This window comes from Zonotrichia albicollis, chromosome 7 (genome assembly GCF_047830755.1).
Source record: "Zonotrichia albicollis isolate bZonAlb1 chromosome 7, bZonAlb1.hap1, whole genome shotgun sequence".
Taxonomy (NCBI): Eukaryota; Metazoa; Chordata; class Aves; order Passeriformes; family Passerellidae; genus Zonotrichia; species Zonotrichia albicollis.
In genome coordinates, this window is record NC_133825.1 from 22,871,820 (window position 1) to 22,884,384 (window position 12,565).

Below are 12,565 nucleotides of genomic sequence, written 5' to 3' on the forward strand. Positions count from 1 at the left end.
TCAATGATTTATCACTGTGTGAACAGCTCTGTGAAGTAAAACATTACTGGAACAGTCACTAGTATCCTTCTTTCCCACTTGGTTCAGTGGTTTCAGTGTTTAGGTTTTGAAGCAGATATGAAATGCCAAATATGGGATTTTAAGGCAAATGCTGAGCTGAGCATCACCACTGAGTGTAGGACAGCCTGAAACACCAATGTCAGTGTTCTTTTGCACTAATACAGAGAAGATGATGGGAACATGAAGTGTAGACTCAGGTTTTGTCTGGTTATGTTTTCAGTATAGACTTGGAAGTCAAGCACTTCTTTCCTAACTTCTGGATCCTGAATCTAAAATATCCCTGCATGTGAGTTCTGCAGGTTATTTCACTGTGCTGTTGATAGCTGATGGATACATAGATCATTTACAGGCACTGTAGATTATGAGGGTGTAAATCTGTAAACTGTTCATATTACAGTGTATAAACAACTAAAAATAATTTCCCTCCTGCTGTACAGGACAGGAAATATATCCCTGCTAGGTAATATTACACTAGTGTAGTTTATGGCTCTCTCTAGGCACCAGTCACAATGTCAGCACACCTGCTGCAGAACTTGCCTTAGCATATCACTGCACTGCAACACACTTCAGCTTTGGATGTAAGTTTTTCACTTTTAATGACAATTAATTTTTAATACTTCCACATTTATTAATTTCATGTTTTTTTCACCAGCCTTGGAAACAGTTCAGCAGCTTGCATTTCATAAACACTTTGATAACAGTACATTAATTCTTTCATTTTAGGCATAAAAACCAAATAATTTTGTTCCTGTGAATCCCATGTGTCTTGAACTAACTCCTATGTAAGGGTCATTTATTTTTCTTTTGATCATGGGATATGTTTTGATGACATCTCAAACTTTGTTCAATACAGTTAAATCCTTTCAGTTTGTGTTCTGGAAATGAACCAATTATGTGGCTCTAGAAATAAAGATTTAGAGAACACATTGGTAAGGAAGCAATCATGAGTTTGTGTTGTAATACAAGAATATTACACCACCTTCTCTAGGCCCCTCACCCCAAGTGCTTCTCCACACAGAAATGCTGATCAAAACCACTTTGTTATTCAAGCATTGCAGTTGTTGCATCTCCACGTACTGTGCACGTCCTGGAGGAATTATTTAGACTTTTGCATGTAAGCATTACAGATAGAGATAATCTAAGCAATGCTAGCAGGTGAAACACAGCTTGTTATCACCAGAAAGAAAGCTGCTCTATGCCCAGTGACTATAAATCAGATCCTGGCTGTGCTTTTTCACACAATTTCTTTTAAACAAAGATACCTTGCTGAAGTGTTTCCAAAGCTTTATGAACTGCTACAGCTTTGGAGGGTATGCAGAGTTTTGTGTTAGCAGAAAAACGTTACTTCAGAGCATTAGCTGGGAAGTTCTGTGACAAACTATTAAAAACGTCCTGGAATCATTACATTACTGCCTTTTTAATGTAATTAGTGTGCTCCAAGAGTGTTCAGCTATATGAAGAAGAGGTTTTTAGGAAAAACTCCTTTCCTCCCAGCTTCTTCAGTACTTGCAGAGTCAACTACAAGAGAAAGGACTCTTGTACCAAACTAAGTTTATGTTTGCAAAAAGCCCCTTGATTTTGTATATGGTCACATTTATCTGCTTGCTGCACATATATCTATATTTGTGGATCAAATACCTGCATTGATGTAGTTATATATTACTTGAAGTAATTTTTCTTTGCAAAAATAAAATTCTCCAAGTTGGGGTGTCTGTACAAACTATGCAGAAAGAATAATAATGCTTTTGCCGCATTACCAATTATTTTACTAGCCTCATGGTTGTGGTGAATGATGCTTTAAAAATACACTTGTGTTGTGTCATTATTTGAGGTCATTCTCCATACTGCAGAATCCTGTATTTAATGCTGAAATATGGATATAAAACAGCTGGATCAAAGAGAAAGAAAAAAAAAGTTCAAAAAGAAGGTATTAGCAAATGCTACAGATTTAAGGTGTGAAATGTTGATGTTTTCCAGAGGTGGAAAATGAGAGCTCTCTGGTGCAGCCTTTCAGCAGGGCTGTGTCTGCACAGGCCATGCTTTCAAAGTACAGCTTATCCTGTGCCAAGGCAGTGAGAGCAGGGATTTCAGAGCTGATGGGGAAATGAAAGAATTATGTAGCAGGGTTTGTTATCCTTCCCTTTCACCCCTTTCCAAAAAGAACCTGTGGTAGTTGTCTCTTCCAACTTGTGAGTTGTTAGGAGGATTGAGTTATGAAAAATGAGGGCAGTATGATCCAAGGATGGAATGCTGTGCCTTTAATGACCTTGCTGTTCAGGGTTAGATATTGAACATGCATATACATGGATGCAAAAATTTTTCTTTTATACAGTTTTAATAATACACACAAATTCTAGTTGCAGCGTTTGGAGTATAAGAAATGAACTGTTAAAAACGTTGAAGTTTTAAGAGCAAAGGTATTCCATGCAGGTCTTGCTGTAAATGTTTTTGTACTGCATTACTTAAATATTGTTGCTTCCTTTGTTTCTTGAAGGAGGATTAAAAGCCAGTGGGGGACACGGTAATTGCAATTGAAATGGTGAAAAGTTGCAGTTTGTCATGGCAATTGCTCATTGTTCTGTCTTGGTCCTCTGACATCATTGTCCTTGTCTTTTTCTTGTCTCTGCTTTCCATTATGCCATTGGCAAGGAGTTGAGAAGTTAGTCCATTACTTCTGTGATAAAGCGTGGTACAGTACAACTTCAGATTTATTCCCACCTCCCCCTCACGCATTTTCACTGTTGGGTTTTTCTTTGCCCTGTGCATGATGCATGTCTGTGGGAGATGTGCATGCAGTTCTCAGATTTTCCATTGCATTGCTTCCCTCCTTCCTCAAGACACTGCAGGGAGAAAATTATTTTATTCTACAGAGTTATTGTAAAGGGAATCGAGATGGGGATCAAGAAAACCAAAGCAAAACTGAAGGGAATTTTCAGCTAATGAATGAATATCATGGTCATGACCACATTTTTAACTTCTTTAACAGTCCATTTAATTTCTTTAACAGTACAACATGATGTTTCAGTTTTCCAGCACAAAGCTAATGCAACCTCAATAGTTTGATAACTGTACAATAGTGGTAATCCTTGCCATGGATGTCATCTTTCTCTGGATGATCTAACAGCCAGTTGTACTTGAGAGAAATAATAGAAAAATCTCTTAGGCTAACCAAGTAGAGAGTGAAAATCTTTATTTCTTGGGTAATTTTGGTTAGTACATGAGTATTTGGAAGGCTTTGAAGCTGTTGCCAGTACAGAAAAATCAGTTTCTTTGTGCAGAGAGGAGCATGTCAAATGGACTTTGTCAAATGTACTTCCAGTTTGAGGAGGAGTGTCTTCAGTTCCATTGTACTTGAAATGTTTGAGTCCAACTTTGCATTTTAGGAGCATCCCAAAGGAGTGCAGGTGTTTGTCTACCTGCACGTTTTCTTCATGGGACATAAGTAGAAGTCTGGGTAGCATGGCAGTCAATTCCAAATCATGGTTTGTCCCACCCCAGAAATATTACCAGAAGTGCACACAAAACAATGCAGATGAAACCATATTCTAGGACTTGTGTGAAACAAAATACTGTGCCTGGAAGGCAGAACGCTTCTTGATCTATTTCTCCTCCTTCGTGTGATGGAATTCACCAAGTACTTCAGTCCTTCAGCTGGCTTACTGTTTTTACCAATAACAGGGTCCGAATTTCAAAGGCTTTCTTTGTAAAAGGAGAACTTGTATTTAGTACCAAGATATGAGCTGTGGGTGACAATAATGTCAGTGTTGGATACCTTGTGAAATGTTACATGCTTATTTCGCAAGTGGCATTTTGCTGCTTTTAGTGTCATTTTGAATATTAATACATGTAGAAATTTGATGATATTAAAATCTGTCATTGTGATAGTTGGACAGATCTTGAGTAGAAATACACAATTACAAAGCAGTACAGTATTTAAAACAAGAGGGCAAAGATGATACCAGAGCTTTAGTGTCCTCATAATTCTAAGCACGTAGCCATTTTCTATCTTAGTATCTTCAACTTTCTGGATAGTAAGCTGCTTAGACCTTTTAGGGTTATGAAGGATAATGAGGAAAACGTGCATTTGGCTATTTTTGTATGTAAAATTCAAAATTGCCTGAAGGGAAGAGCTCAAATACTACCTAGCCTTTGTCAGAAGAATTCAAAATAGCATTATTGAAACCTTGATGGCTTTGGTGTACTTCATATGTGTTTAACTCTACTTTCCCTACAAATTTAGCTTCTTCTGTAATTTACAAATTTTTGAATTTTGCTGATTAGTATTGCTAGAATTATTTGATATTAAGTCAGAATTTTTATTGATTATATTTTATATTTCCCTGTGTTTTTGAAGAGTAGCATTTAAAAACCCTTTCTAGTTCCTAGAAGGAGAAAAACTTTCTGACAATTATTTTTTTCACATATGACATAATACTGTGGCCTATAAATGTTTTAATTTTATTTTTGCTTCAAGTAGGACTAGAAAATAAGATTTATTTGTTGTAGTATTTGCATGGGAATTGGGTACATATTGCTTTGATTTCTGCATTCATTAACAGTTTTGGTTTTTCAGGTGAGATCTCAAATCAGTAAATCATTTTAGCTAACATCTGGCTGTCAGCTCCTAGACTAGAAGGATAATAACTTCTGTAATAAACATTGGAAAATGGAAAAAATATCTGGAGGACTAATTTTATTTAAGCTGTAATTCTCTCAGTGTATGCAATTACTTCTTTTGTTTAGCATCTCCTTCCTGTAGGATTGTATAGTTAAGGAGGATTTACAAAGTTAAGCTAGTTTTGGGTAGCATAAGGAATAATGTTTTTGTACTCATTTGACACCATTTTGGAGGCTTTTTTGCCTTTTTTTTTAATCTTTTCCCTCTTTCCAGAAAAATCGTGTTCTGACTGCTCAGGATATTTGCCTTACATGTCTGTCAGTGATAGTGGATGTCACTGGTCCAGATTGTGCCTTTTCTTGCAAGATAACTGTTATTTTTTAAAGGGAAGAACTGCCCATAAATAAAAAATAGACTGAGAAATCTTGATTTTCCTGTCATTAACCTTTAAATTTTTTTTCTTGATGAGGAATTTTGAAGATTCAGTTTTTGGTAGTAATCCTGCCAGGGAAAAGATGAAAAGCCTAAAGAGTCCTGAGATGGGCTATGGCCCTAAATGTGTAACAGTAATCTGGCATGCACAGCAATAATTTCATTCTTCCTGCTGATTCAAAGAAGAGCTAAAAAAACCAGACAAATTATGAGTTTTCTCTTTAGAACTTTTGAATAATTCAGGAGAGTGACTAAAATGACACTTTGAGTCAAATCTCCCAAACACAAACATAGCTTCTTTTTTATTTACTCTATTTCACTAGTAAACAGAATAAGCCTGTTTACTGTGTACATGCAACCTGTCAGCTGGTAAGAATCCAGGTAGTTGAGTGATGGCTAGTTGGCAGGAGTTTAGTTCCCCTCCTTTTTAAAGAAAATGAGAAAAATAATCCAAACCTGCTAAAACTGTAGTTTAGGTTTTAATAGATTTTGGGTCTTGCCACAAATTGCAGAATTTTTAGAGATCTGTATCCAAGATCTGTATCCAAGTTGCAGGTCTAGGATGTATTGTGAAAGTAGTACACCATTAATCTTTTAAGTCTCTTTACAGGGCAGAGCAAAGAGAATAGAAATTACCCAGAAGAGGTACTGACAATTCTCTTGTCTGATGCGTGTCTGATTAGATTGTATCTTCTGATAAAATGTAAAATCTTCTGCACTTCTCTTTATCCCATGGCTGTCAGTGTGGTAGAGCGTGGTCTCTTACTTTCACATGAACTCTGCTTCTTTATCAGCCCATTTAAAATCAGTTCAAGATAAAACAGTTACCTAAGCTTAGCCACTAGCCTGATAAGCACTTACTTCCACCAGACTTCTGGCCTCAGCAAGGCAAGGAAATGGCCTGTAAGTCCCTGTGGTCCATCCAACAGCTTTCCTGCCTGTGCAGTAAAAGGGTTGGGGTAGCTGAGGTCAGTATGCAGTGAGCAGAAATTGAAGCTGGACACAGCCGCTGTGTTGGGTTAAGCACTTGGTTAGAACTGATCTGCGCCGACGTTGATTCTCACGCTGTCCTGCAGATTTGGGTGAAACCATCAATCAACCATGCTTTCTTCATCTTTTCTTTTTTAGCCGGTCGGTTTCCTTTTTGTCTTTATGTTGTTGTTTATTTCAGTGCTGGTATATTTTTTTCCACTTCAGTTACGAGTTCCATTTGTATGTCTCCCATGACTCATCCTGTTTTGCCGATGTCAAAGTTTTGATTTAAAAACCCAGATATACAGCCCTTATCAAGCATCCAGTCAGCTCACGTTGGATTCTGAGTGTACCTGGTGTCTTCTCTGCCTAATATATTCTTGTATTATTTTCTCTTTAACAGCCTCAAGTACTACAGCCTTCCAGCAGCCTTCCCAATTCCACAGACCTCGCCCAGGGAAAACTAATAAAAACTCCACATATCGAGGCCCACAGTGAATATCCTAAATCAGATCTGCATGACAATAGAAATCATCAGAATCGAAATGCTGCAAGTGTCTCTCTCCCAAATAGCCTGAATGACATAAACTCTTCAAGAAGCGTACAGTTAAACACAAAAGATGAAAATACATCATATTTGGACAATTTGAAAAACAAAAACACTGAAGACCCTGTAGAGGTGGCTAGTAATAAGAAAGGTACATTACCACCTCGTTCCCACTATCAGACCTCTACACGAGCAGATGCTCCAGAGGTGCAGACTGGATTACCTGTGAAAGTTCAACCCTCATTCACAAACCAGGCTTCCCAGCCAAAGACTTCGAGAGTCGTGAAGCCCCCAACTGCTTTAGTGCCTCCTACCATGGCCGTTCCCGTACGATCTGCAGATCACTCCGCTGCTTCCAAGGAACGTGAGCTTCTACCACTGAGGAGTTCGACTCAGCCACAGCCAACATCTGGGCAGGATAACCTGAAGGGTAAACAGAGTCAGAAAGTGTCCAAACTTCGCCCACCAACTACGTCCTTCGTCAAATCCAAGCAAGTGAGCAGTCAGAAATCCACACCAGTACCTCCAGAGCCTCAGAACACCTCCCTCAAGTCCAACATCCCAAGGCCACCAGTGCAGAGGAAGGAGGGCGTGCAGACGCACTCGGCTGGTGCGCACTCCGGGGACAGCATGCCCTCCGCTCGGCACTCCCGCCTCCCGAAACCAAAGACACACTGAGGCCGTCCCACGCGTCACCCGCTGCCACGCCGTGTCCCACTCCCCTCTCGTGACTGCCTTGGAGCCTGCTGTACCTGCAGCCTGCAAATCCTGTCCCTGTTCCAAACTGCATCTTCTTTAGGGTTTGCATTCTCCATCCTGCCATGCTCTGAGGCTGATGTTATGAGCTGTGCAGTTTCTCTTGAGTGCTTTATTTTATCGTTGGTCTGTAATAAAGATAGTATTGCAATCTTTGTAGTTAAGCAAATACTGAAGTCTGTGATGACCACAAATGCCAGAATGCTGCACTATTTATTTCAGGATGGCAGAAATTATTTCTTACCTCTGTTTGAGTTATTAGACAATGAAATTGCTGTTCTGTTGAACTTCTTGGTTCTGAGTACTCGTTAGGTCAGAGTGGTAGAAAATTAGACTGACTAGCAGATGTTTTATTGGCCATAATTCTGACTCTGTATTCCAGAGGCCTATGCAAAAATCCTTGTATTTATCATTCTCTCAAGACTGACATATTTAATGTTATTTAATCTCATGGGTTGGGTGGGTTGTGTTGTTTTGTTTTGCTGTAATCTGAAGTAGCTCTGTTCTTTATTTATCCTGTTTTCACTGTTCACAGATGTTAGGCAGATTTCACAGGGTGAAACGAATCTTCTGGCTTAAACATCCTCATTTGTTAAATGACTGTGGTATGTTTTATTGTGTTGAATAGACACATTACTGGGTAGGTTCTTGAAATGCAGTGCTAAGGATGTTTGTCCAAACCTTCCAATGCAGGCTCTTAGGAATTGGTAAGTAGGGAGCCTCTGGGAATAAAGGGGTCCAGAACACCTATGTTGAGGTTGCACAACATGCATTTTAATTAATATTTTAAACTTTTATTGTTCTGCTTGTATTTATTGATTTCTGCTTAATATTGAAAGGCTCTGAAGTACCTGACTTGAAATTTTGCACAAACTTTGCCATATGTGTAAGAATTTGAAACTATTTTACAGAAATAAAACTTATATTAAAAATGCAACTATTTTTTAAAAAGGAAAAAAATTATCCCCGCTTATTTGCTTTGAGCAATCCTATTATGTCCTAATCCAGAGCTGGTACTCTTAAGAGTTTTTCAAAGATGTGGTATTTTGGGTTTTTTGGGTTTTTTCTTTTTTTTTTTTTGGTAATTTCTGAAGAAGTGCATAACTGGTAAGGAGCTTCATGGGGAAACTAAGCAGAAAAAAAAAATCTACATTTTTGTGCTCTCTAGGAGAAGTCTTCTTTCTGAAAGTAGTCTTGGTGCACTCTGGGACCATGACACAAATGATGCAAGTTACATGTGTGCATATCCAGTGAAGCTTTCCAGAAATTTCTTGTTATGTCCCATCTCCAATTCTTCCCATCTTTCCCATGACTCTCCTGGATGTTACTGGTTTGGGGTTTTTTTCCTGTTCTCAAGTTGGTTTTAAAGTCAGCAGCAGAAGGCTGCTGCAACAATTTGGCTCAAAATCTGTTCCTGAAGAGCACATAATGTCAGTAAAATGCAACACAGTGTTAGTTTGTTCTAGGCTCTGGCTGTAGGACATTGACATATTACAGTATTTTCTTTGAGAGAATTATAAGTTAGTAGGTGTAGACATTTCATAAATGAATTCAGTATTCAGCTTCTATAATATAAGCCCTTTAACTGGGGGTATCCTGATGGATGCCCCAGTTGGGTGAAGGAAAAAAGAGTCATCTCACCTGAGTTTTCAGTACATCATTGGTATTCAAGAATTATTTCGGATTCCTTACACTGTAATTTTATTTAACTGAAGATAGAGCGGAAAAATGAAAAGCGTGGGGAGGGAACTGGGTAGGGAGAGATTCTTTTTCTGAACTACTTAGATCAGTCTGAAATAAGGGACCTGCAGGACCTTCTGTGAACTGAGGTGATGACAATGTAAGCAACACATAGCAAGACAAATACTGTTAATTGTTATAGTTGGTATAGGATCAGAAACCACAACTTGAGATTGCAGTAACAATTATGCTCTGGTAATAATTTATTTCCATGAAAAGCATTGAATTAGTAGTATTTAATGTACATATTTACTTTCAATAAGAAAATAAAACTCACTTTTTATATTCCCCAAAACTAGCTCCTGGCAGCTAACTGTGTTTCTCAGGAGTTTAAAGACTGCTGAGGGAATGGTCAGATTCCTGGTTCATTTTCTGGTCCATATAGATTTCTATGGAAGGTGTGTTTTTTAAGTTTACTTTCCTTGAAGAGAAGCTGATTTTATTGTTAGTTGTATATGGTTTTGTGTAAAAATACAGTTTTCACTTAATGTTATTGGCAGAAATTCATCATCTTCTGCTTCGTATTCTGGAGGTATCGCCAGCCTGATTTAGTGATGTTTCAATTTTTATGTTTACATTTAAAAGTATAGATATCTATACCTTTATTCATATCTGCACCTTTACTGAAAATTAAGGAGATAATCAAAGCAAATTAAGCAAAGAATATCGAGATGATCAAGGTTTTCATTAAAAAGAGAGTTTCTGATTTTTCTTTCCAGAAGAAAATCTTATATTTATATGGGAGTGTGTATATATATATATATTAAAGGAACATAAGTAGGTTATAGTCCTTTTTTATAGCATTTCCCCGTTTTGTTCTGACAGGTTAGTGAGACACTGAGCTGGAGCCAGCAGGATTTGATCATGGATGAGACAGATGCTAGCCTGGCTTGTGTTTGTGTTCAGCTGCTAACCTGGCATCCCTCTAGGACAACTGCATGGTTGGGCTCTTCAGACTTTACCAGGGAAGGCTCTGTTGCACGTATAGTAAGTCCAGAGTATGGCAAAGCTGTCACGAGATGGGCAGCTGGGAGAGAGGTGGTGAAGTGAGGCTTGAAGCTTCACCTCAGTGAAAGATGGGGTTTGGGAAGTGATGGCTGAGAGGGCACTGAGAGTGCTTGTCAAATGGGATTAAGTGAGTATTTTCAGGTGTCATATCTACCTTATGGAAGGTGCAGATATATCATCAGTACTGGTGCAGATTATCCAAAATGTGTACATTTAAGTATTTGATATCTTCAGGGTTTTTTTTTTTTGTTTATAAAACTGATTTATTGCCATTTTTTTTTGTTTTGATTTCTCATTCTTTTGTGCAATATTCACAAAAGTATTAAACTACTGTTCAGTATGTGTGTACAGAGGCAATTACGCATTTTAACAAGTGAATAAACACAAAAGAAAAGAACAGAATTGCACTTTAAATGAGCTTTATTGCTTGGAGTTGTGCCTAAAATAATCTAGATGCCTCCTGCTGTGTGTGGCTTTTGTTTGAAACAAATTTCCCCGGTAGTGTTGCTGTTTCCAAGGTATTTTCACATCACTTTCACAGGATCGATATGCACTCTAGCATGTTTAAAAGCATTCATGTAGTGTACTGAGATTTTGTTGTGCAATGACTTTAATTTAACCGTGGAATTCTAACACTGATGATACAGCCAGATCATTATTACCCTCCACTTCCTACTGCCAATCAAAGCCAGTGGCAAAATTTCCCTAGGACTAGCATAGCTCTTAAAGAATAACGGTCCCAGAATATGGTTGTGAGAAAACAAGTGCAATATTATGTCTCCAACTTTCTCGAAATAATTAGAAAGGCCCTGAAAATCCAAAACGACACAATTTTGATATAGTTTGGAAAAAAACCAAGGGGTTCCTCAACTTTCCATTTTACAGCAGTGAGAGTAGGCATAGCAACCAGACTGCATTATAGGTCAGAACAGTTCATCTCAGCCTTGATCTACATGCGGATTTGTTGTAAAGATGCCTGAAAACTGAATACCATTTGCGTGATTTCCTTTGTTTGCATGTCACAGCCATATGCACATTCTAAAGTCTCATACTGGGGTAGGTTGCATGTTGTGGGGGGGGAAGTATTTCTGGTTTTGCACAGCACATAATCCTCTTTAATATGGACGTTTTCTTGCCGTACAAATGGAAATCAGTTCTTGAATTGGGCTTCCGTAGCTGTTCCTTATCTTGTTACAGAGGCTTTTTCTGAGCAGAGTGGATTTCATGTGACCCTGGTGGTAGGGCTCAGTGTAGTCATCTTACAACTGTGCTTTCAAGGAAATTCAGTCACTGTTATGGTAAAGCTGCTCACTGCCTACTAATTGTAAAAGCACCACCATAAAACCAACATTATTCCCGTGTAGCAAAATCTTCAGTTCAATTCAATACTAGCAAAAACAAGAGGTACCCTTACTATCTGCTTTGTTGTTTTTGGTTTTTTAACCCAGGCCAGAGTAAATACTGTATATTGGAATTTGCTTGTAAAGTTGATTAAAAAACCTGTATGTAAAAATTCTTTCCTCAATGTTGCTCTAGTGAATAAAAATAAAAGTCATAATTCTAATAAGTATCTCTTTCTCTTGACTGTTCATGTCTGTGCTTTTTCAAGTCATTGGTGCAAAATGCGGATAGAACTGTAGGCAGAAACTCTGGGGGGACAGGGAGATTAGGCTTACATTTAAAATGGATTTTTTCTTGGAATTGTCTTTCTCCCACAGAAATGGCAGGCTTTTAGCATGAGACTTATTAAAGGGAAAAAGGAGGGGAAAAATGTCTTGGAAGAGCTAAACATTTTAATGTGTTGATTGCAGATGAACATGGACTGACATGGTTATTCTTAAAGGTATGTTTTGGCACCTACAGTGCAGTTAAGACAACTATTCATTATTCTTCCTAAGTATTTAATGAGTTAAATTCTTTATCATAAGATACTCTGAAAGAGTTATTTCTTCACAGAAGTCCAAATGAATACAATGTGGGCAAATATGCCAGTCTTAATTGTGTGTCACTATTTTGCCCATGGTTTGAATGGTTTGCTGTTCTTGAGATGAAAGGAAATCTGCTCCATTAATTAATCTGACCTATTTCAGTGGATGAAAGTTCAAATTTGAAATTATGATCAAAAAGGGAGGAAAATCCTGTAGTTTGAACATTTAAAATATACTGCAGTTTGAACATTTAAAATATACTGCAGGCAGTCACTTGTAATCTTTAACCTGATGTTAGCTTCAAGATGGCCTTTGAAAATTTGCATGGGTTTTGGGGTGGAAAGAGCTTCACAGGGTTTCCAAGTTCAAACTGAGAAGGAAGGAAGGGAGTGGGAATGAATCCTCCTCCTGTAGTCCTCCTGGGTGAGTGTGCTTTTTGCTGCTTGTGGCCCAGACTGTATTAGTGTGATGTCTAATCCTTATCATTGTGATCATCAGGTGTCT

The 12,565-nt window shown here is 38.1% G+C and overlaps 1 protein-coding gene across 7 annotated transcripts in view; it reads left to right on the forward strand.

Annotated features, from left to right (window-relative positions):
- Positions 1–11,703, forward strand: part of CCSER2 (coiled-coil serine rich protein 2) — a 61,784-nt gene extending 50,081 nt beyond the window's left edge. For 3 of the 7 annotated variants that reach the window (XM_014267775.3, XM_074544656.1, XM_014267774.3), the window contains one exon: positions 6,486–11,703. In XM_014267775.3, the coding sequence (XP_014123250.2) occupies positions 6,486–7,307 (822 nt within the window). In that variant the 3' untranslated portion in view covers positions 7,308–11,703. Of the gene's footprint in view, positions 1–2,709; positions 2,750–6,485 lie in introns of all 7 variants that reach the window. The other 4 variants (XM_074544657.1, XM_074544659.1, XM_074544658.1 and 1 more) reach the window with 2 other exon arrangements.
- Positions 11,704–12,565: the final 862 nt, after the last annotated feature.